The 25566-nt window shown below is 36.3% G+C and overlaps 1 protein-coding gene across 1 annotated transcript; it reads left to right on the top strand.

Annotated features, from left to right (window-relative positions):
* The first annotated feature begins 13807 nt into the window (after nucleotides 1–13807).
* LOC107897230 (gibberellin 3-beta-dioxygenase 1) lies at nucleotides 13808–15616 on the top strand. Its single transcript, XM_016822604.2, has 2 exons — nucleotides 13808–14402; nucleotides 14730–15616. Exons 1-2 carry the CDS (start codon nucleotides 13933–13935, stop codon nucleotides 15304–15306), a joined length of 1047 nt encoding a protein of 348 aa, XP_016678093.1. The 5' UTR covers nucleotides 13808–13932; the 3' UTR covers nucleotides 15307–15616.
* Nucleotides 15617–25566: the final 9950 nt, after the last annotated feature.

Genomic DNA, 25566 nt, shown 5'->3' with positions numbered 1-25566 from the left:
AATGCAAATGTTTAAATTTTAATTTATTTATAGTATTAATTTTGAGATGAATTTATTTTCTTAATCTTATATTTTAATCAATTTCTTTTTCATTGGAACATTCTAAATTATAATGGTAACTAATAAATTCTACATAAAAATTAATGAATTCATCTCAAGATTAATATATAAGTAAGTTAGATGTAAATTTAAAATATTAATTCTGTAACGCCACAAATCCAACCTAGACGTTATGACCGAATCCGGAGGTATCAAAGAGAATGAGTTTAGTTACGTAAAATCATTTCAGTCATTTAACTCGTATACTTTATGTCCATTTCCAAAACGTTAATTAATTAGTTTATATGCCAAACCTATTTTACAGCGGAAGCCAAACAAACTGATATAGTTTGGAAATCTGATTCGTATTTTAGAAAAAACTTATTTTGCGTAAAAACCATCAATTTCATAACATTATTTATCAAGGCATGCAAATTATTGTCAAGCCAAAAATCAACAGTTAAAAATTATAAAGTCTAGAGAGTCCCAGAAATTACAAACTCTCAGAATAAAACCAAAATCGTAAATAAAACCATAGTTTAATAATTTAAAGTAGTTTATGGTCAAGTGGTCACTGTTGACTCTCTGCAGCACCAATCCGCCTAAATCTGTGGATTACCTGACAGAACAGACAAACTGATATGAGTTTACGTAAACTCAGTGTGTAACCCAACAGAATTAAGCATGCAAACATACAGAATCATAGACACAGTCAGAAGCATATTCAGATTCAGATTACAGAAACATATATGCAGAAATCCTACCCCTCAACTTCGTCTATCCTATCACACCATGTGGGGTTAAAAACACCCACCCATCCCTACACACCGTGTCGTGCCTTTAAGACACATATAAGATAATATGCAGCCGAGCTGCCAAAATATAGATGTTTAAAGCCAAATAGAATACTTCTCCTCATATACAAATCCCACCCCACAATTATATATAGAAACATATGCAGAATAACATACTAGACATGCTCAACATGCTTACGTACAGATATCAGAATAATCAGACATGCATAGCATTATCATACTAAGAACAGAATACCAAACTATCAGAGCTATAGTTTTGGGGTTTGATTAGCCTTTACCGACCCCTACGGTAGGCCCACAATCGATTGGTACGACCCATACGACCCTAGGAAAAATTTCAGAAAAATAAACTCGCATGCCGATGTGGATTACCCGTGTGGGTCAACACGCTCAGATTGGCCTTGCCCGTGTGGCCCACACGGCCTAGCCCAAAATTCACACGGCCTGGCCCAAAATTCACACGGCCGTGTTGGCTACACACTTAACTTGGCCTAGCCCGTGTGGCTCATACGGCCAGACTCAAGCCACCACATGGCCGTGTGCCACACACAACCATACCTTCGTCAACCACATGGCCATGTCTCACATACGGCTATCTACACGGGCGACCACACGCCCGTGTAGCGTCGACACATTCATTTTTTAGCTTTTGCTAAAACCTCGTTTTCTGCGTTTCAGGTACACACCTACTATCGTTTTGATGCAAAAATCCCTCCCGAAACCACCAGAACCTATAATCAGCATACCAAAGCTCAGAATCAGACTTAATCCATGATTAAATAAAAACTACGAAACCAAAAACAATTCCATTCAAACAACCAACACTTACCCCTACATTCCGAACGATTTTTATTACAATTCCGCGATAAAAGAGCCCTGTTCTTCGTGCATCGCCGCTGCCAAAACAGAAAATAAGGCTTTAATCGGTAATTTTGAAAACAAAACTTTATAAACACAAACCCTACTTACCTATCAATTGAAAAAAGGTAAGACAATAAGAGACAGAGATTCGTTACAGACCGAAATAATAGAAAGAAGTAAGAAAACAAATAAGAAGCAAAAAATAAGTTAATACCAGATTAACTCCCCAAAATCCCTCAAATCTCTCCCCATTAACCCATTAATAACCAACCTTCTTAGAAACCCAACTCCAATAAAACTCTCACATGCAACCGAGCAAAAATAATACCCACAATCGCACACAGATTCGAACATAAGACCTCTAACACACCACCACCTTACCACTTGAACCAGCAGGCTTATTCTGATACAATTTTACAGGCAATTTATCTGATACAATTTTACAGGCAATTTAAAATAACCCCACTGAAGAAGGATAATGTTTGGAACAAAAATAACCAAAATTGCCAAGTGTGAGACTTGAACCCAAGACCTCTCACACATACCCAAAACACTAAACCACTAAAGCAGACAGATATTTGTGTCAAATACTCACAAAATAGAAATAAGAAAGTTAGGGCATTACAACTCTACTCTCTTAAAAGAAAGTTTGACCTCGAAATTTACCTGATCAGAACAGAAAAAGATACTGCTAGTGCATCGAATCCTCAGGTTCCCACGTGGCCTCTTCAGCACCATGATTTCGCCACAGAACCTTTATTAAAGGAATAGACTTCCTCCTCAGAACATTAACATCTCGATCTATAATTTGAACTGGCTCATCTTTAAAAGTCAAGTCTGACCTAACCTTGATTTCCTCAACAGATACAACATGAGATGGATCCGACCGATACCGCCTCAACATCGAAACATGAAAGACATCATGGATACGGTCTAACTCTGGAGGTAGCTCAAATTGATAAACAATCGGTCTCACACTCTTCAAAATCCGATTCGGCCTTATAAACTTAAGGCTTAACTTGCCTTTGCGACCAAATCTCAGAACTTTCTTCCATGGAGAAACCTTAAGAAACATAAAGTCCCTAACAAAGTACTCGATATCATGCCTTTTCAGATATGCATAAGATTTCTGTCTATTAGAAGCTGCTTGTAGACGATCCTGAATCAGCCTAACCTTATCCTCAATCTCAGAAACCAACTCAAGACCCAAAATCTGATGTTCACCCAACTCAGTCCAATATAGCCGATTACGACACTTACGACTATATAAAGCCTCGTAAGGTGCCATCTGAATGCCAGCCTAGAAACTGTTATTATAGGCAAACTCAACTAGCGGTAGATAATCTTCTCAACTACCACGAAAATCAATCACGCAACTCCGAAGCATGTCCAATCTCGAACCCAAAGCCTCATGCAATTTCTTCCAAAATTGAGAAGTGAAACGAGAATCTTTATAAAAAATAATCGCTATCGAATCAGACATCGCCCTACGACTCAGAGCATCAGCCACCACATTGGTCTTACCAGAATAGTACTCTATAGTGCAGTCATAATCTTTGAGAAATTCAATCCATAGGCGCTGCCTAAGATTCAACTCCTTTAAGAAGGTACTTAAGATATTGTGATCAGTGTAGATAACACACCTCCCACCATACACATAATGCCTCTAGATTTTTAACGCAAAGACTACCGCAGCCAACTCTAAATCATGTGTCAGATAATTCTCTTCATGTGTCTTAAGCTGACGTGATACATAAGCTACAACCTTTCCATCTTGGATCAATACACATCTTAAACTGACATGTGATACATCACTGTAGACTAAAAAGTCTTTACCAGATTCAGGCTGTATCAAAATAGGAGCTTGAGTCAGAACAGACTTGAGCTTCTCGAAGCTTGATTGTTGCAATTAGTTCAGACAAATGGAACACCCTTACACAGAAGCTTAGTCAAAGGAGCTGCAACTAGAGAAAACCTTTCGACAAACCGCTGATAATATCCCGCTAAACCCAGAAAACTACAGATCTCAAATACGTTCTTAGGCTGTTTCTAATCTAGCATAACCTCAATCTTCCTAAGATCAACTCGAATCCCTTCAACAGAAACCACATGACCTAAAAAAGTTACCTCCTGCAATCAGAACTCACACTTGCTCAACTTAGCGTAGAGCTGTTTCTCATGTAGAATTTAAAACACTACTCTAGGATGCTCATCATGATCATCCTCGGTCTTAGAGTATACCAGAATATCATCGATAAAGACCACGATGAACTAATCTAGATACGGTTAAAAGACTTGGTTCATCAAATCCATGAATGCCGCCAGGGTATTTGTCAGACCAAAAGGCATCACTAGGAATTCATAATGTCCATAACGAGTCCTAAATGCAGTATTATGAACATCTACCTCCTTAACCCTCAATTGATGATAGTTAGAACGAAGATCGATCTTTGAAAACATTGAATCCTCTCGAAATTGATCAAACAAGTTATCAATCCTCAGAAGCGGATACTTATCCTTCACAGTTAACTTGTTCAACTGTCGATAATCGACGCACATTCTCATGGTCCCATCCTTATTTTTAACAAACAAAACTGGTGCTCCCAAAAAAGACATACTAGGACAGATGAAACCAAGATTCAGAAGCTCTTGCAGTTGAGCCTTAAGCTCTGTAAGCTCCTTCGGTGCCATACGGTATTGAGTGATAGACACCGAAACTGTACACGGTAGAAGCTCAATTCCGAACTCAATTTCCTGATTCGGAGGTAAACCTGGTAACTCCTTAGGAAAGACATCCGAAAAGTCTCTCACTATTCTGATATCTTCAACAGAAAAGCCCTCAGAATTAGAAACACTGTACGCTTTACACCCTTTTCGAACTAGTTTTTCAGCCATAAGAGCAGAGATCACATTGGACAAATAGTCTCGACGTTTACCAATCACAACCACCTCTAAATCATCCTTGGTCCTCAGAACAACCCTCTTAGATGTGCAGTCCAAACTAACTCGGTGCTCAACCAACCAACCAACCAGTCCATACCCATAATTAAATCAAACTCTCCAAACGGAAGCTCCATCAAATTTGCCAAAAAGACAATCTATTGTACCACTAACGGGACATCCCAATAGATTTTACTAACCTGAACAGACTGCCCTAACGGATTTAGTACAGTGACTTTACTATAAGTGCTCTCAACAGCAATCCTCAGGTTTCCAGATACAGTGCTAGCTACACAGGAGTGAGTAGAACCTATGTCTATCAAAGTAGTATAAAGACACATCAAATGTAAATAACATATTGGTGATAACATCAGGAGCATTTCTATCATCTCGGCGTCGTACAATATAAACCAGTGTAGGCTGCCTCACCTTAGTTTGACCAGTACATCTGCTCGGTGCTTTCTGCCCATGACTAATACCATTACCACCCCTAGCCTGTCCACGGTCCCTAGGTGGCTGCTGAACTACCCTCTGAGGCTGCGCAGAACCTAGTCTCGAAGCTTGTATTTGATCAGCTTCTGTGGACATTTTCTAATACGGTACTCGACCCACACCTCAAACAAGCCCCTATCCTCCTCCAACACTCACTCGGATGACGCCTACCACAATCACCGCATAACTGAATCCCAATAGGAGCAACAGGAACCCCTACCCTAACTGGCCCATCGACTTTTTTTAGGCCTCTGAACATAACTAGAGGGCTTTGAATCCTTATTGTTCTTACCCCTCTCTCGATCCCTATTTGGCACTCTATGCGCTTAACATCCTCGGCAATCTTCACCTTCTCAACCAAAATTGCGAACCCCCGTTCCCTCTGTGGAGTAATCAAAACCCTTAATTTATCCCTCAGACCGTCCTCAAAGAGGGCACATACTCAAACGCCACTATTCCTCGCGCGTAGCGGCTCAGCCTTAGAAACTTGGCTTCATACTCGGCTACAGACCTATCACATTGTATGAGATTTATAAACTCACGCGTACGAGCATCCACATAGCTCGCCCCCACGTACTTACTCTGAAAAGTAGTTTTAAAGAAATCCTAGTTCAGACATTCAGGCTGAGTACTCTCCTCAACTATCAACCACCACTAGTAAGCCTCATCACGAAGCAAAGAGACTGCACCTTTTAGTCTCTGCTCAGGAGTACAGTCTAGATCATTCATGATCCTCCTTGTGGCCTCCAACCAATACTGGCCACATTAAAGGCGAATCTAGTGACCCCTTAAAAAACTCAGCATCATTAGACCAGAGTCGTTTAGTTACCGACCCTTGGTCCCTAGCTCTAGAATGGGATCCAGCGACCCTCTCCAAAATCCTCAGCATGGCTTGGGACAGTGCGTTGTCCCCAGTCGAGCGACTTTGAGACCCAGTCTCAGTAGTAGATGAAACTGGTGTCTCACTCGTATTTAAGTTCAGTATGCTGCCTAGAGAGGAAGACTCAGCTCGAGCCTCTTACGACCTTTACCACTACCTCGAATACGACGTCCCCGAGTTCCATGAGCGCTAATCGTATAATTCGTGTTTTATCTATATTATAAAATTTTATGCATTAGTTCTAGTATTTATTAATATATGTTTTATGTATAATTTATCAGAAGTTTAGAATTGTTTCCAGATGTTTCACCCTCTAGCTATCTCAGTACAGTTTCAGAACGTACTACCAACAGTGTTTCAGAGCAGTTCTAACTAAGTTTCAGAAATACTTACAGGAACGGCGCTGGAAACTCAGTGTACCACATACTTTATCAAATTATTCACATTATTTAAAAAAATTCTTTTTTAAACACAATTTTGAAACCCAAAATTTACAGCTGAGTTTTGCAACTTGACTATGATACCACTAAATGTAACACCCCAAACCCAACCTAGACGTTATGACCGAATCTGGAGGTATCACATAGAATGAGTTTAGTTATGTAAAATTATTTCAGTCATTTAACTTGTATACTTTATGTCCATTTTCGAAAACGTTAATTAATTAGTTTACATGTCAAACCTATTTTACAGCGGAAGTCAAACAAACCGATACAGTTTGGAAATTCGATTCGTATTTTAGAAAAAAACCTCTTTTGCGTGAAAATCATCGATTTCATAAAATTATTTATCAATGCATGCAAATTATTATCAAGCCAAAAATTAATAGTTAAAAGTTATAAAGTCTAGAGAGTCACAGAAATTAACAACTCTCAGAATAAAACCAAAATCGTAAATAAAATCATAATTTAATAATTAAAAGTAGTTTACAGTCAAGTGGTCACCATTGAGTCTCTGCAGCACCGATCCGCCTAACTCTGTGGATTACCTGACAGAGCAGATAAACAGATGTGAGTTTACATAAACTTAGTATGTAACCCAACAGAATTAAGCATGCAAACATATAGACCCATAGACACAGTCAGAAACAGATTCAGATTCAGATTCAGATCACAGAAATAGATATGCAGAAATCTTACCCCCATCCTCTACACACCAACTCCGTCCATCTCATCACACCATGTAGGGTTAACAACACCCACCCATCATTACGCACCGTGTCGTGCCTTTAAGACACATATCAAATAATATGCAGTCGAGCTGCCAGAATATAGACATTTAATGCCAAACAGAATACTTCCTCCTCATATATAAATCTTACCCCACAATCATATATAGAAATAGATACAGAATAACATACTAGACATGCTCAACATGCTTACGTATAGATATCAGAATAATCAGACATGCATAGCATTATCATACCGAGAATAGAATATCAAACTATTAGATCTACAGTTTTGGGGTTTGATTAGCCCTTATTGACCCTACGGTAGGCCTACAGTCGATTGGTATGGCCTGTGCGACCTTAGCAGAAATTTCAGAAAAATGAGCTCACATGCCCGTGTGGATTACCTGTATGGGCCCACATGCCCAGATTAGCCTTGTTAGTGTGGCCCACACAACCTGGCCCAAAATTTACATGCCCGTATGATATGCTTGTGTGGGTTCACACACCCGTGTAGCCTACACACCCAACTTGGCCTAGCCCGTGTGGCCCACATGGCCACACTCAAGCCACCACACGGTTGTGTGTCGCGCATGACCATACATTCATTGACCACATAGCCGTGTCTTGCACACGACATCAACAAGAGCGACCACACACCCATCTGACATCGACAATTCATTTTTCAGCTTTTGTCGAAGCCTCGTTTTCTGCATTTCGGGTACACACCTGGTATCATTTTGCTGCAAAAAACCCTCCTGAGACCATCAGAACCTATAATCAGCATACCAAAGCTCAGAGTCAGACTTAATCCACGATTAAATCAAAACTACGAAATCAAAAACAATTCCATTCAAACAACCAACACTTACCCCTACACCCCGAACGATTTCGATTACAATTTCGCGAGAGGAGAGCCTTGTTCTTCGTGAATCACAACTACCAAAATAGAAAATAAGGCTTCAATTGGCAATGTTGAAAACGAAACTTCATAAACACAAACCCCACTTACCTATCAATTGAAAGAAGGTAGGACAATGAGAGACAGAGATTCATTGACAAACCGGAATAATAAAAAGAAGTAGGAAAACAAATGAGAAGCAAAAGAGTAGAGCAAAGACAAAAGAAAAGTGGACGTCAATCTTTCCCAGAAAGAGAGGGAATTTTTTTGAAAAAAAGAATAAAAATAAGATAATACCATATTAACTCCCCAAAATCCCTCAAATCTCTCCCCACTAACCTATTAACAATCAACCTTCTCAGAAACCCAACTCCACCGAAACTCTCACATGCAACTGAGCAAAAATAATACCCACGCTCGCGCACAGATTTGAATATATGACCTCCAACATACCACCCCCTTACCACTTGAACCAGCAGGTTCATTCTGATATGATTTTACAGGAAATTTAATATAAGCCCATTGAACAAAGATAAGGCTTGGATAAAAAATAACCAAAATTACCAAGGGTGATACTTAACCTAAGACCTCACACAAACACCCAGTCACTAAACCACTAAAGCAGACAGATATTTGTGTCAAAAACTAACAAAACAGAAATAAAAAAGCCAGGGCATTACGAATTCCAAGTGAAGCTAAATATAATTTGTATGAAAAAAGATAAATAATTTATTTTACAGCAATGTAATTAAAATAGAAAAAGAAAAAGAAAAAATAATATATTTAAATTTTTATTTAAAATTAACTTAGTAAATAAATGCTAATGGGATAATCGGATTACTCCACAAAGGATAAAGAGGAGGCAATTGGATGATATTAGGCAAGTAAAGGTGGACAATGGAGAGAGATGAGTTAGGGGGTGGTTGATATAGATGTTTTTCTACTTGAGGACAAGACAAAGGCACATGGAGAGGAAGGCCCCCATTTTCTCATTTTCCCTTTTTTTGTTCAATTCATTTTTACCCTCTTTTGAGGATTGAGATGCTCTTCAATACGGGCATTGTAGAGGACAAGATGGTCTTTTCCGTTTTTGTCCTTCCTTTTGTTTAGTACAAAACTTTCACTCTCCTATCATTCCTTGTCCCCTCCTACCTCTATTCACAACTCTACCCCACGGGTGGATTAAGTGGTGACGGAAGAGGTCCGACCTTTTCTCTAAAGTTACTTTTTAGTTTTCATTGTCAAAAAAGTTAATATGTAATTTGTATTTCGAACTTGTTTAAAAATATTTAGGTGGTACTTAAATTTATATTTTGTTATTTAAGTTGATATTTTTGTACTAACACAGTTAATTTATGCTGATGTAGCATTGATAGTCAATTTCATAGTGCTATGTGATACCTTCTCAGTATACCATGTCACGGTCATAAATTAAAAAATATTTAAAAACATATAAGTTAATAAAAAAATATAATTTCTTTTTCACATCAAGAATGAACATAGATAAGTGGTTGTCCAATCCAGATGTATTTTTTAGTAAGTTTATATTTTTTTAAATAAAATATCATGTTGTTTATATTATTATTATCAATTGAAAATTAAAATATATAAAAATTTTAAATTATATAAATTATTAAAAATATAAAAAATTTACATTAAGAATGAATTTAGACAACTAGTTAACTAGATTTAAATTCATCTGGACAACTATTTTTCTGTATTCATTATAGACATGCTTTTTAGTATATATATTTATAATTTTTTATTAATTTTTATATTATATATTATAAATTTTTATATATATTTCAAAATATTATACACTTTTGTATATTTTTAATGGTACATAATTTTATATTTTCATAAATTTATAATTTTATATTGTATATTTAAAAAAAAATAATAACCTAAAAATTAATATTTTATAAATATACATATGTATGAACTTATTAGAAAATACATCTAGAATGAATCTGGACAATTATTGTCTAGATTCAAATGTGTTTGGACAATCATATGTCCAAGTTCATTTTTTATGTGAAAAAAACAAATTTTTTTATTAATTTATATAATTTTAAAGATTTTTTAATTTCTTAATTTATGCCCACCACATAGTATACGAAGGCTACCACATGTCACCACTAGATTGGCTATCAATGTCACATGCAAGGTTAGAATGTTGAGAAGTGTCCAATAGAGTATGATAAAATATTTAAAAAATAAATATATAAAAGAAATGAGACATGTGATAGTTTTTTAAGTATATTTGTGGAACTAAAAAAAGGTACACTGCTAATATACCAAATATTAATCTAAAACAAAAATTAACTGAAAAAACCAAATAATATAAGTCAAATTAACCAAAGAAAAAAAACATATATTAAATAAACTAGTCAGCTTGTTGTTTAAACAAATTGATTAGACACGAGTTTGAACAAGGGAGTGAATAGTAAACAAAAGTGAATAGTAAACAAAACAAATAATTTTGTTAACATAATTTAGAAACAATCCTACTCTAGAGAGCCTTATTTAGTGATTGATTTAATAAAAAATCAATTCAATATCTCATTAGCTAACGTCCAATTTACCATTTCACAAAAATTAAATACAACCCTAATAGATGACCTCAACTTATTATAATCACTCACTCTAATCTTTCAATTACAAATAGTTTAGACAAATAATACCTATAAAATGAGTGCAAAAGTAAAAAAAGTAAAACACTACAAAATTTCTAAGCAAATAGGCATGTCACTCTAAAAAAAAGATGCAACTTCATAGCAAACTAGTTGCCTATTTATAGGCTCAAAATGGTAGTCTAGTCTATCAGTCCAAGTAGAGATAAGATCATTATTAGTAGCATAATAATCCTGGGTAATTAAATTCTCAAAACTTGTCTTTAGATAAAGTTTGAAAACCAAATACTATAAAGCATGTCGATTTCAGTCTTCTTTAACCCATCACTTTCGATAGTCATGGTTTGAAACAAAATATCACATGTCTTGGAGTCCATTTGCTACGGAGAAATACATGTGAAGGCTGAAGTAAAAAATGGCAACATTTAATACTGTTTAGATAATTTCAAAAGTTTGCCTGAATAGGTGTTTAAAATAAATATCGAAGTATCAATTTTGGACAATCTTGATCCTAATAATATCAAAATTAATTTATCCAATTTTATACCCAATTTTTTAGATTCTGATTCAATAGTGACGGTTTTGTCCAATCTCGATTATATGAGATATTGAAGTCAATAAATTAAATAATTTTAATTTAATTGGTTCAACTGATTAGTCAAATAAAATTTCAAAAATATTGATCTTTTGAATAATTATTTAAATATATAATAAATTATGTTTGATCCATCATGAAGTTTTTTAATTTGATTCATTTTCTTTTTGTAGAATTTGTAATATGGTTACATGTCAATAAGGAAATAGGTTAAGGTCAGAAAAGAAGCAGCTGCCTATAAAGAGTGTCCGTTGACGAAACAAGAAGATTCTCTGCTTCTTGCTCCACTAACCCATTAGATAAGAAGAAGAAAAGGTAGTATCTTAAGTTGACCTATCGGGAAGCCCCCGTAAAAGGTATATAGCCTCTATTGCTCTACCCTTTATTCTTTCAACAGTAGAATGCTCTCAACTTTTGCTACCTTAAGGGTCTCTTGCTCCATGTAGTCCAATCATCCCCGCTTAGAAATTAACCAACATTACTTAATTAAGCCTTAAAAGTACATGTCCTTTTGTTAATGTTATTCGTAAAATCGTAAAATCTTAGTGATGGTAAGCACACAACATTACAGCAGTCCTGGACACCGAGCCACCGTTTTGTCTCTTATAGGCAACTGCCTCCACTTGACTATATTGGGAAAAATGTGCTATATTTGTGTTATAAACACATAGAGAAAAAATAAGTTGTATGTAGTAGTTGTTTACTTCATTCTTTAAACATGTGGTTGTAGGTTTGATTCTTGTTTATGAGGATATAACATATTTTATGATCAACCGTTTACTTCTACGAAGAGTACCCACGATAAGGAGATTAATCATTATTATTGATTGTGGATACCCTGATTACGACAAAATAAAACAAAATAAAACAAGCAGTTTACAATATAGAGATTAAATTGCTTCAGTTATTTTGAAAGAGATTAATTTGTTCAATTTCGAAATTAAAAAAAAATTAAAAAGATTTTTTTTTATGAAATGTTATATGTGATTTAAAAAAATTAAAAAAAGGTGTGTTAAGTGTTTGTAGGAAAAAAAGTTTGTTGCATATATATATAATTTTAAGTAAATATTTATGACCGCTGAATCTTAATTTTAATATCTTTAGTTTAAAATTTTGATATAAAATGATTTGAAATTAAGGTTATTGTGATAATCTGAATTCCCTTAATTGTGAATGATTTTAATTAGATTTTATTTTATTTTGAGATTTTTTATTAAATTATAAAGATAATTTATTTTATCAATAAGTGTTGGGTGTAATGATAAATTATATTGTACTATTAATGAGAGATATAATTTTAAACAAGAAGTGTCCATCGGTTGGTTTGGATTGGGCCGAGGTTTGATTCTCAAAAAATTCTAAGTCTAAGTCCATTTTCGGGTCAATTTAGTTCACCAAAAAAGTCAATTTCGCTATTCCAGAAATAATAAATATTAAAAATTATATTTTTAATTGATACTTTTACGTACTTTTATAATTAAATTTAAATTTTTTAAAAAATATTATTTAAATTGAATTTGTTTGGCTGAGGTGCGAAATTCCTTGTTCAGGTTCGACCCTAGTCAGGTTAGGCCTATTGGGCCGGACGAGCTATTCAACTATTGAACAGGTCTAGTTCAAACATTGTAAACAATATTATTGGGAGAAACAGTTATAAACCCCGAACATGTTTTGTAAATCATATATGAAAAATAAAAAAAGAAAAGAAAAGAAAAGAAGAGAATATAATTACCCTGCTAATCTTAGTTACAAAATGTAAAAGTTTCTAAACTACTTTCTAACTTCCAATTCTTAAAGTAAAGGAAGTTGATAATATAATTCACTTCAGGGTATTTGAATTACAATAATGTCAATCAAAATAAGACTTAATCACCTAATAATTACTTGTTATACTAATTTTTTAATTCTCTAATTTTACTAAAAAATAAAGTTATTTTAACATTCCATTTAATTTTTGTCTCTTTTAGCTCTTAAACTTGTATTTTTTTGTCAAATCATCCTAAAATGAATGAAAAATTAACATGTTTTAACTTTACTGATGTGGCATATACATGGATTGCCACATAGATGACATGTCATCATTTAATTAATTTTCTAAAATACTAAAAAATATTTTTTTTATAATTTTCATATTTTTAAATAATTTAATGATTTTTAATTTTTAAAAATAATTTTTATAATTTTTTGAAATTTTAAAATTTTAAAAAATTAATTAAATGTTATCTTGTCATCTATGTTTATGCCATATCAGTAAAGTTAAAAAATATTAATTTTTTCAAACATTTTGATAATAATTTTACAAAAAAGATAAGTTTAAAAGTAAAAAAAGACTTTTGAAGACGAGGAATTTGATAATATTTTGTTATGGATAATATAATAGGAGTTGAGTTTATTTTAAGTTTTATATTAATACTTTTGAATTAGATATTGTGTCTCGTGCTCTCTCTATATATACACTAGAAGCCATCATATGTGTTCGCTCATTTTCTCTGTTTCCTCGCTGCAAAGTACACCTTTTTAACTCATTAAGAGCCACCCAACCCATATTTATTTCAGGGTTTCTCCCTTATATAGCAAGTACGGGTTCTTCCTTTCTTTGATATCGACAATGCCTTCGAGGTTCTCAGACGCCTTTAGAGCCCACCCCCAACAACAACTCAAACACCCCGACTTCACCTCACTCCACGAACTGCCCGACTCTTACGCATGGAATCAACGCGATGACCCTTCCCCAGAAACCTTCGCCACTGAATCAGTGCCACTTGTCGATCTTAACGATCCTAATGCTCTTCAAGGTATTGGCCATGCATGCAAAACTTGGGGAATTTTCCAAGTCACCAACCATGGTATCTCCACAAGTCTCCTTGATATGGTGGAGCACACTTGCCGCTCCCTTTTCTCTTTACCAGTTCACCAAAAACTTAAAGCTGCAAGGTCTCCTGATGGCGTCTCCGGCTATGGATTTGCCAGGATTTCCTCCTTTTTTTCTAAGCTTATGTGGTCTGAGGGGTTCACTATTGTTGGGCCACCAGACGAGCATTTTCGCCAACTTTGGCCCCAAGATTTCAGCTACCACTGGTGAGCACCCATTGCACACATGCGAATGCACGTGCAAATTCTGATTATTATTGAATCTCTTTGTTCTGATATTTTTCTCTTTTGTGGCAAAACCCAACCCCCCCCCCCCCTCCCATTTGCTTTTCTTAATGCAATTAGCAAAGATTACAATGAAAGCTATGGACCCACGAAGTAGATTAGCAGTAGTAATGGAGTTAAAAAAAAAAACCAACCCACTTGTCAAGTGTTTGCTTGTTGTATCACCAGCATAATAGCAGCTTCACTGTTGCATACAGTATTCTGATTCTTTTGTAATTTGATTGTTTCATTTATTTGTTTCTTCCTCAGTGATGTGATTAAAGAATACAAGGAAGAAATGAAAAAGTTAGCCGGGAGATTGATGTGGCTCATGCTGGGCTCCCTAGGCATAATTGCCAAAGAGGATATCAAGTGGGCCGGCCCAAAAACTGACTTCAAAGAGGCCTCAGCAGCTTTACAGTTGAATTACTACCCGGCTTGTCCGGACCCGGACCGAGCCATGGGTCTCGCCCCGCACACCGACTCCACTCTCCTCACCATCCTCTACCAAAACAGCACTAGTGGGTTGCAGGTCTTTAAAGAGGGAGCCGGATGGGTCGCGGTTCCTCCGGTACCGGGGGGGCTTGTGATCAACGTTGGTGACCTTATGCATATACTGTCCAACGGGTCATACCAGAGTGTTCTTCACCGGGCCATGGTGAACCGTAGCCATCACCGGCTATCCTCGGCTTATTTATATGGGCCACCGTCTACTGTGGAAATATCACCCCATCCAAAATTAGTAGGGCCAACTCACCCACCCCTCTATCGACCGGTTACTTGGAACGAGTACCTTCACACCAAAGCTAAACATTTCAACAAGGCACTCTCATCGGTTCGGGTTTGAGTTCCTCTAAATGGATTGGGTGATGTAAATGAACAGAATAATAGCGTTACAGTTGGCTAAGAGAGAGAGAGATTTTGTTTTGTTTCACTTATATTGTTCCTTCCCATGTCTCCATTGGTTTGGACGTTATATGGGACCCTACCCTACTATTTTGGAGCATAGTGTTTGGGACATAGGAAATTTTATTTCTCTAATTTCTTAATATTAACCCCAAGCTAGAGTTGTTAATATAAATTAATGACTCATCTTTTGTTGCCATCAGATTCAATGAAGGCCAGATATGAACAGCAGGACAAAAATTTGATTTTCATATTTCATACCTAATTTTTAATTTTTATCGGTTAATTATAATGCAAAATTTGAACGATATCTCTATTATGTGTTTTGTCTTTGTGTTGACATAGATTGACTAAAGATTCCTTATTTGAATATCATGTAAAAAGACATTCCCCATATCTTTTAGCCCCGGATAGGATATATAGAGGAAGATCCCATCCAAAGAATAAAACAGTAAAGTCAGTTAAATCATTGTACATAAAGTTCAATAAGATAAGGAAGAAGTGCGGCTAAGATTCCAAGAAGAAACAATGTTATCAACGATTTTTGTTATGCTTGAAAGTTTGAGCATTATTGAAGAGACAGAAGTGATTTGGATTCAGGAAAAATGCTGTGAAAACTGAAGATGATATTGCCTCTGCAACCACGTGCAAGTCCACATTGGGTAGTCAGTTTTTGTTGCGGAAAGGATCGATTCGAGAACTCCGATATGACTACAAGTAAATTGACCGGAACGAAAAAAATAAAGTGAACACAAGGATTTACGTGGTTCGGCTTTAATGCCTACGTCCACGGGCAGAGGCGAAAAAGAAATTTCACTATAACAAGATGAAGATTACAAGTGTTTTACACTCAAGACACAACCCGAGAACCTCACAACTCTCAACCCCTATAGAAAACCCGAAAGCTAAAATCCTAGCTTTCAAAGAACAAGCTTTGCTCTCTCTTGGTTTGGGATGATCAATATGGCTAATGAACCTCTCTATTTATAAGAGAGTTCAAGGACATAATTGTCCAAAACTTTGGCAAAGATTTGTGGTTGAAAATGGACACCAACAACCATCCACTAATCCACTACCACCAACAACCCACTACCAACAACAACAATCCACTACCAATTTTAAGCCATTTCTTAACAAATCTCCACCTTGGCTTGAAATTTACCAAGCTGAACATCATAGTGAATTCCTCGAACTGGATCACCTCTTCCAAACGCCTCTCTGGCGCTAATCAATCCCGAATACCTATCAAGTCCAAGCAATGCTTGAACTTATATGCAGGGATCACCTTAGTTAACATATCTGCAGGATTCTTCTCGGTAGCAACCTTGCTGATAACAATGTCACCTTGCGTAACATGTTCCCGAACAAAATGATATCTGACATCAATGTGTTTGGTCCGTTCATGAAACATCTGATTTTTAGTCAGATGTATGGCACTCTGGCTATCGCAAAATACAACAGTGAAATCCTGTTGTAAACCCAAACTGCTTACTAGACCTTTCATCCACAATGCTTCTTTCACTGCTTCTGCTAACGCCATATATTCCGCCTCAGTCGTAGATAAGGCTACGGTAGACTGTAACACAGCTTTCCAACTAATGGCTCCTCCAGAATAAGTGAAAACATAACCCGTCAGAGATCTTCTTTGTCCAGATCTCCAGCATAATCAGAGTCCACATAGCCCGTGACACTGCTAGTGCAGTCACTCTGATCATATACCAAGCATAAATCTGCAGAACCTCTCAAGTACCTGAGAATCCATTTCACGGCCTGCCAGTGTTCCTTGCCAGGACAACTCATGTATCTGCTGACCACACTAACTGCATGTGAAATGTCTGGACGAGTGCAAACCATTGCATACATCACGCTTCCAACTGCACTCGAGTATGGAATGTGAGACATTTGCTGCTTTTCTTCATCAGATTGTGGTGACAACTCTGCAGAGAGTTTGAAATGTGGTGCCAACGGAGTACTCACAGTTTTCGCTTTATCCATGCCGAAGCGTTGAAGAACCTTTTCAATGTAGTTCTTCTGCGACACACGAAGCTTGCCCGCCTTGCGATCTCTGTGAATATCCATGCCCAAAATTTTCTTGGCAGCACCCAGATCCTTCATCTCGAACTCACCACTCAACTGCGACTTTAACTTGTTGATTTCCGACATGTTTTTGGAAGCAATTAACATGTCATCAACATACAGCAACAAATAAATGTGCGAACCATCTGAGAGCTTCCGATGATAGACACAAGCATCATAGTCACATCTTGTGTAACCATGCTGAATCATGAAGCTATCAAACCGCTTGTACCACTGCCTTGGGGATTGTTTCAATCCATATAAAGACTTCTTTAATAGACAGACATGGTCTTCTTTACCAGGAACTGTAAAACCCTCTGGTTGACGCATGTAGATTGTTTCCTCGAGCTCACCATGCAAGAACGCCGTTTTTACGTCAAGCTGCTCAAGTTCTAGATCAGACTTGGCCACCATGGCAAGTAATACACGAATGGAAGAATGCTTTACGACTGGGGAGAAAACTTCATTGTAGTCAATCCCCTCTTTCTGAGTGAAGCCTTTAGCAACCAATCGTGCCTTGAATCTAGTTGCTTCAACCCCTAGGATGCCTTCCTTTTTCTTGAAGACCCATTTGCAACCAACTATCTTCTGGTTACTTGGCGGCTTAACCAACTCCCAAGTATGGTTCTTGTGAAGAGATTCTATCTCCTCACTCATAGCAATTGCCCACTGTGCCGACTCATCACACGTGACAGCCTCATTATAACTGGAAGGTTCTATACCAATGGACTCCGCCACACTGAGCGCGAAAGACACCAGATTAGCGTAACGCGGATTTGGTTTGATTTGTCTCTTCGTTCTTCCAGTGGCAATGCTATATGGTTTTTCTTGAGGTGACTCATCTTCATCGGAATCTTGCACCTCAACTTGATCATCCTGGACTGAAGTACCTTCCGTAGGAATTGGAGCGTCCACCTGACACTCCACCTGCTTCTCAACACCGTGATCTCCCATTCTATCTGACTCCTCCTTTTCCCGGGAATTTGTGGTGGATCGAAGCATGGATGACTCATCAAAAGTCACATCTCTGCTGATGATGAACTTGGACGAAACCGGATCAGGACACCACAACCTGTATCCTTTCACCCCTTGGCCGTATCCAAGAAATATGCATTTCTTCGCCCTCGGTTTGAGTTTTCCCTCATTTACATGAGCATACGCAGGGCAGCCAAACACTCTTAAACCAGAGTAATCAGCAGGAGAACCAGACCATACTTCCTCAGGAGTCTTCAGCTCAATAGCTGTTGACGGAGATCTGTTAACCAAATAACAAGCAGTATTAACAGCTTCAGCCCAAAATTCTTCACCGAGCCCAGCATTTGATCGCATGCAACGAGCTCGCTCCAAGAGAGTTCTATTCATGCGTTCTGCAACTCCATTTTGTTGTGGTGTTCGACGAACAGTGCGGTGTCTCACTATTCCTTCATTTTTGCAGAACTCATTGAATTCACCTGAGCAAAACTCCAAGCCATTATCCGTCCGGAATCGCTTGATCTTCTTTCCTGTTTGATTTTCGATCAAAGCTTTAAATTGCTTGAAGTTGATGAGAACCTCATACTTGCTCTTTAGAAAATACACCCAAACCTTTCTCGAGTAATCATCGATAAAGGTAAGCAGATATCTGTAACCACCTTTAGAAATTGTCGGAGAAGGCCCCCAAAGGTCAGAATGGAAGTAATCCACTGTGCCTTTTGTCTTGTGAATCCCAGTGCTGAACTTTACCCGAGTCTGCTTACCGAAGACGCAGTGCTCACAGAAATTCAACTTTCCTGTACACTGCCCAGACAATAATCCTCGTTTGCTTAGCACCGATAAGCCTCTCTCGCTCATATGCCCGAGCCGCATATGCCATAACTTCGTGGTGTCAGAATCTAGATCATCTGATGATGACACTCCCGCAACACCTGTAACCGAGGAACCATCGAGGAAGTAAAGGCCCCGCTCCAAATTACCACGTATCACAGTCAAAGCACCCGAGAATACCTTGAGAACTCCACCTTCAGCAGAGTACCGAAAGCCTTTCTTGTCCAACGTACTCAAAGAGATCAAATTTTTCTTCATTTCTGGAATGTGCCGAACATCAGTTAGAGTTCTAACAATACCGTCAAACATCTTTATACGAACTGTGCCAATCCCCATGACTTGACATGCGTGGTCATTTCCCATTAGTACTGAACCAGAATGCTTCTCGTATGTTGAGAATGCATCTTTCGAAGTACTTATATGAAATGTAGCTCCCGTATCAAGAATCCATCTCCCACCAGCGTAAGAGTCGGATACTGCAAGAATGATCTCGGCATCACTTGAAGAATCTGCATCAGCTACATTCGCACGATCATTTTGTTGCTCCTGTGATTCTGATTTCTCCTTCCTTTTCGGACAATCTACCTTCATGTGCCCGTACTTCTTACAGTAGTAGCACTGTATTCTCTTCTTGGACTGCGATCTAGGATGGCTTTTACTTGAACTTCCACCCTTTGCCTTGGATCTTCCTCGAGCAACCAAGCCTTCGCCTTCATTGTTTTCGACCACCTTACCAGTGATTTTCTTCCTCAACTCACTGGAACTTAAGGCATTTTTCACCTCCTCTAGAGTCAGGTCATCACGACCGTACATCATTGTATCAACAAAATTCTCATACGAGGGAGGCAAAGAACACAAAACAATTATTGCTTGGTCCTCATCATCGATTTTGTTATCGATATTATTCAAATCCATGATAATGGAATTGAATTTATCCAGGTGCTGGGAAACAGGTGTACCTTCCTCCATCTTCAGGGCATAGAGTCTTTGCTTGAGGTAGAGCCGGTTCGTCAATGACTTCGTCATGTACTTGCTCTCTAACCGGAGCCACAAACCGGACGCGGTTTTCTCATCCGCTACTTCTCGTAGCACTTCATCTCCTAGACATAGCAGAATAGCACTATGTGCTCTTTCTAGCATGTCATCCTTTTGCTCTTCCGAAAGCGTGCTTGGTAATTTATCTTTACCAGACAATGCTTTTAGCAATCCTTGTTGAACCAGCACTGCCCGCATCTTGATGCGCCATAAACTGAAACTATTTTTCCCGGTAAATTTCTCGACATCATACTTAGTCGATGAAACACTTGTAGCCATAATTTGGAACCTTTGAATGAATGATAATATTTTCTTCCTGATGTGAAAGATCAGACAAAGCTGCAGTCACAGGGCAATTCAGAAAATATTATCACTCCTTCAACTATGCTCTGATACCAATTTGTTGCGGAAAGGATCGATTCGAGAACTCCGATATGACTACAAGTAAATTGACCGGAACGAAAAAAATAAAGTGAACACAAGGATTTACGTGGTTCGGCTTTAATGCCTACGTCCACGGGCAGAGGCGAAAAAGAAATTTCACTATAACAAGATGAAGATTACAAGTGTTTTACACTCAAGACACAACCCGAGAACCTCACAACTCTCAACCCCTATAGAAAACCCGAAAGCTAAAATCCTAGCTTTCAAAGAACAAGCTTTGCTCTCTCTTGGTTTGGGATGATCAATATGGCTAATGAACCTCTCTATTTATAAGAGAGTTCAAGGACATAATTGTCCAAAACTTTGGCAAAGATTTGTGGTTGAAAATGGACACCAACAACCATCCACTAATCCACTACCACCAACAACCCACTACCAACAACAACAATCCACTACCAATTTTAAGCCATTTCTTAACAGTTTTGAGAACCCTACCTTGTCCAAGATGTTGCAGTTTTTACCGTTTCTTCATTTGTTGTCATGCTCCATAAAGAAACCAAACAAGCACACATTCCTTTTCCCTGTCGGCTGTCGACCAACTTCTTTTACCTCAATTAGCAGCAAGAAGAAAGGAAATTCCTAGCATGAGTTAAATAAATTCCAGATAACTTATCTTTGCATTGCTCAGTTCATAATTGAAGAGAATATGGTTGAATGGTCGGTCCCATCTCAAACATGATTGAAGGAACACCTCCACTAACATTAGAAATATGGTTTCAGTTTTCACAGAGTACATTTCTTTGTATGTTTCAATTTTTATGCGTCTTTGAATGCAGTTTCATTGATAGCTATTATTTGAAATTTTTTTGTTATTTAATTAATTGTTGCTTCCTTTTGTTATTCAATAATTATCGTTTTCCTATTTTGTATAAATTTAATCAATTATCAATAAATAAAGTATACTTTTCTTTTCCATATCAAACTTTTTAGTCATGGTTACCAACCCCTCAACAGTCCCCTCCCACACCACTGCTACTCCTACAACAATTCAAATTCTGAATCACCTTTTAAGCTTCAAGGTAGTTCTAACTCTTCGAATTTACGATGCTGTTAGATGGACATGATTTTAAGATCATCTTGATGGCACCAAACTCCCTCTACAAAAACATGTTGAAGGGAATAACACACTGAAACAATTTCTTCTTATCATATTTGGTTTTGCCAAGATTAACTCATTCAACAAGCCATGATGTTTATGTTGATAGCTCAAGTGCCTTCACGATTGTTTCCACTCATACTTCACAAAAAGCATGGGGCCTTTTGTGTACGGTAATAATTTTATTTCTTTAGTAAAAAATCAAAATAAAAACAAAAGTGGGTTTGAAATTAAAACTATGTAAAATGTTATTGCCAAGTAAAATATAATAAAATCAATATAACGAGAGTCTAATCAAAGATAAAATTCAGTTTTGATTAGTGAGTTTGATAATCAATGCAAAGATAATTTTCGCGTGCTTTAATAAATTAATTATAGTTGTTGACGTCGCATCTAGCAACCAATATCTTCATACATTGTCGATAACTAAGAGGAAGCTCGTTGAAATTATTCTCCTTATCAATAAACAACCATTTAACTTCGCGCCTAGAGTCTTATTAATAGCATTAAGAATGAGAAAAGACCTAATTCTAACCAATAAATACACACAAGCACGATTCATTTAAATTAGATCACATGCTCGCATAACATGGATTGCATACATAGCTTATACCCAATCATGCTATTTGTCACATGTATTAAAATCAATTAAATAATTACAGATTTAACTATTCTATTTGATAAGACAAATATTCTAAGTAATTGAATATGGTACCAATACTCAACAAACCTGAATATTTGTAATTTAAATAAAAGAATAAAGAATAAAAAAAGATGGAGAGCAATTAGATCTCACAAACTTTTAGAATCAAACTTTGAAATCATTTTTATTAGAAAAATAGTTTATAAATTCATGGAGAAAATAAAATACAATAATAAAAAGCTACTAAAGGTGACTATCTCTAGGCATTAACCTAATAATGTCCTTTCATATGAAAAAAAATCACATAATGGAGAAAATACAAAACTTCCCCTAATTAAATAAAGTAGAATTTTGGCAGATTCTCGTTTCAAACTTCCACGTCATTTTTAGACACTTTCTTGACATTTTTTGTACTCGAATCGTGAAATAACTTCAGCTAGATCTTTTAATTCCTTTGAAATGATATATTATGAGTCCAAAATGGATTTCTATAGCTTAAGTTATGACTAAAATACTGAAGAAATTTTGTTAAAAGTCTAGTCTACAAAAACTTGCCAAAATAAACTTAAAGCTCATTTTTCTCCAATTACTTCCCTAAATACATACTAAATAGAATATAATTCTAAAGAATATAATTAAGAACTTAAATAAAGTAATTCAAGAGGATAAGTATAAAATATAAATTGGAAATTATGCACTTATCATTCTACATACTATATATTCAAACAAAAGTCGCACATGAATCTACAGCCTCTGTGACCAACTTACTAGAGTCACAATGCAAGCTAAAAATGTTGTAGAGCATCTAAAACAAATCAAGGCCACCACATATGAGTTAGTTCTCCAATTAGTCTTGAAGAACTTACAATCAAGATACTTAGGGGTTTTGGTCCAAAATATCGAGAAGTTTCTGCCTTTATCTAGACTTGTCCAACACCAATTGAATGTGAAAAGCACTTTTAGAAACTTGTTGATCATGAAATCTTTTTCTCATATGAGGAGAAACAAATATCTTCTCATATCATTATCGCAGTTGTACAATGCAACATCAATCCTTCTTAGTTTCCTCGCAATACTCGTCGCAACAATTAACTTTAATCTTACTGGCCACAATTTTTTTGTCCTCAACAATAAACTCCCTAGTGCATGCAAGTTTCTAATTGTGCTCATGTAATACCTTACACCCGGTCCGAAAGACAATCAAATGTAGAACGCCACATTTTGTAACACCTTTTACCCGTTATGATGTTTGGTACAAATAGGTGGTAGTACCAGAATGCATGCATAACAATTTTAAAAAATCTTAAACAATAATATAATATCATTTTGAAAGCTTTAAAACATATTAAAATCATTTAGAAACTTTACGTGGGTGGGTGATTGGAGGTGTTTGAGATCAAAATGATCCACGAAGAGTCCAAAATAGCAACAACAGTGTAATAGGACTAGATTGGGCACAAGGTATCAATGCCTATGGCAGTATATTAGTACCTTAGCCTGGACACTGTAGTTTTTTGGCTACCATCAAGCAATGTTCCAATACATACTACATATGTTCTAAAACTCGAGTTTCGTAGGAAAATTTTGGTCTTTAACTTTTTAGGTTCCGATATTTATAAGTAGGGGCAAAAGTAGAAAATTTTTTTAGGTGTCGAAATTAAATTGTATATTTTTACGATAGTAAAAATATAATTTCACCATTTTAATAGCCTATAGCTTTATAAATTTTTAAAGGATTAAATGAATTTTTTTATCATTTTTGAGGGGGTCAAAGTGCAATTTTACTATCACTAATTTAAAATCTTATAAATATAAAAGAGCTTATATGAAAAATTTTCCATTTTGGGGTAGGTCGGGTCCCTGCCGGCCTCCGTCTAGCTATAAGCACAAAACCAAAATACAAGTTAAAAATACTCCAAAACCATTCCAAAACACCTTTCTATCCTAAAAATACATAATACAACTCAAAAGCACTTGTAATAGTTAAAATCCATTCAATCATTTCAAACATATTCATCGAGCTACCCAATTTAACGAATATCATTTGAAGTAAAAGCATGCATGTACCTACAAGTATTCATAAAGAAATAAGACAATAATTCATTAAGTAGAGCCTTTCCATTTGCCAACTCTGAACTCAATAGAATTAATTTTATCAATCATGAACCTCAATCTTTGGACTCTACACTACAACCACAATCACTGGGATTCTAGGAGTTTTTTTATGGTGAATCAACATAAGTTACAATTGCTTCTTTATTTGCAAAAAAATCAACTAAAAAAGCATCATGTATACCATAGAACTTTCCTAGCCATACCAATCCTGGTTGGACTAGGATTATGGATAGCGGAGCTATCAACTTTAAACTTAATCATTCCTTTGGAAGGAGCAGACCAAGATGTAAGAACCTTGGTAGACCTCTTGGTTTGCACCCAATGTGCAAGTCTCAACCTCCTTAACATTGAACACATAATCATTTCTACATAACCAAATTAACCAAATGATAGTTCCAAAACCCATAATCCAAACAACACAATCATAATTCATGAAACTAGCTGAATGACTATCAAGCAAGTTGAGGAACTTTGACCATTACCACCATTCCAAATCAAAAGATATTCATGCTTTATTGACTATTAATTAAAAAAACTGATTCAACAATCTTTTTTGAGCAAAGATATCCATACTTTGAAGCATATGTAGCAGACTACTTTAGGTTTACTTTTTGTTTGATATAGAAGAATTTTCTTTTTTAATCATTTCAATATTAGAGAAGGATATGATATTAGTTTAACTATTGCTTTAATCCTTTGAAGGATTTAAAGCCATATTTCAAATAAATTTGAATTCCTAGAAGCATTTGAGAAGAAAGAGTTGTTGGTCAAATTTGTAATGCCCCGAAACTCTTGATTTTATTTTGTGCAAGCATGTTAAATAATTTGACTTGGTGTGTTGGTTAAGTGCCTTGTAAGTTTTCTTTAGGTCTTTATGTTAAGCTTGAGCCTTACGGCTTATTTTATATTTTTCGTTGGGTTGTAACCAGAATGAGACTACTGGTTTAGTGATTAAGCTTCCGTATACCCTTTGGTCTTGTGTTCAAATC

Source organism: Gossypium hirsutum, chromosome A10 (genome assembly GCF_007990345.1).
Source record: "Gossypium hirsutum isolate 1008001.06 chromosome A10, Gossypium_hirsutum_v2.1, whole genome shotgun sequence".
Taxonomy (NCBI): domain Eukaryota; kingdom Viridiplantae; phylum Streptophyta; class Magnoliopsida; order Malvales; family Malvaceae; genus Gossypium; species Gossypium hirsutum.
Note: the sequence above shows the minus strand (reverse complement) of the source record. Positions and strands in the feature narration are given on the sequence as shown.

Coding starts and splice junctions, on each gene's coding strand:
- LOC107897230 (XM_016822604.2), top strand. CDS start 13,933: ATGCCTTCGAGGTTCTCAGACGCCTTTAGAGCCCACCCCCAACAACAA. Junction 14,403..14,729: donor CAAGATTTCAGCTACCACTG/GTGAGCACCCAT, acceptor TTTCTTCCTCAG/TGATGTGATTAAAGAATACA.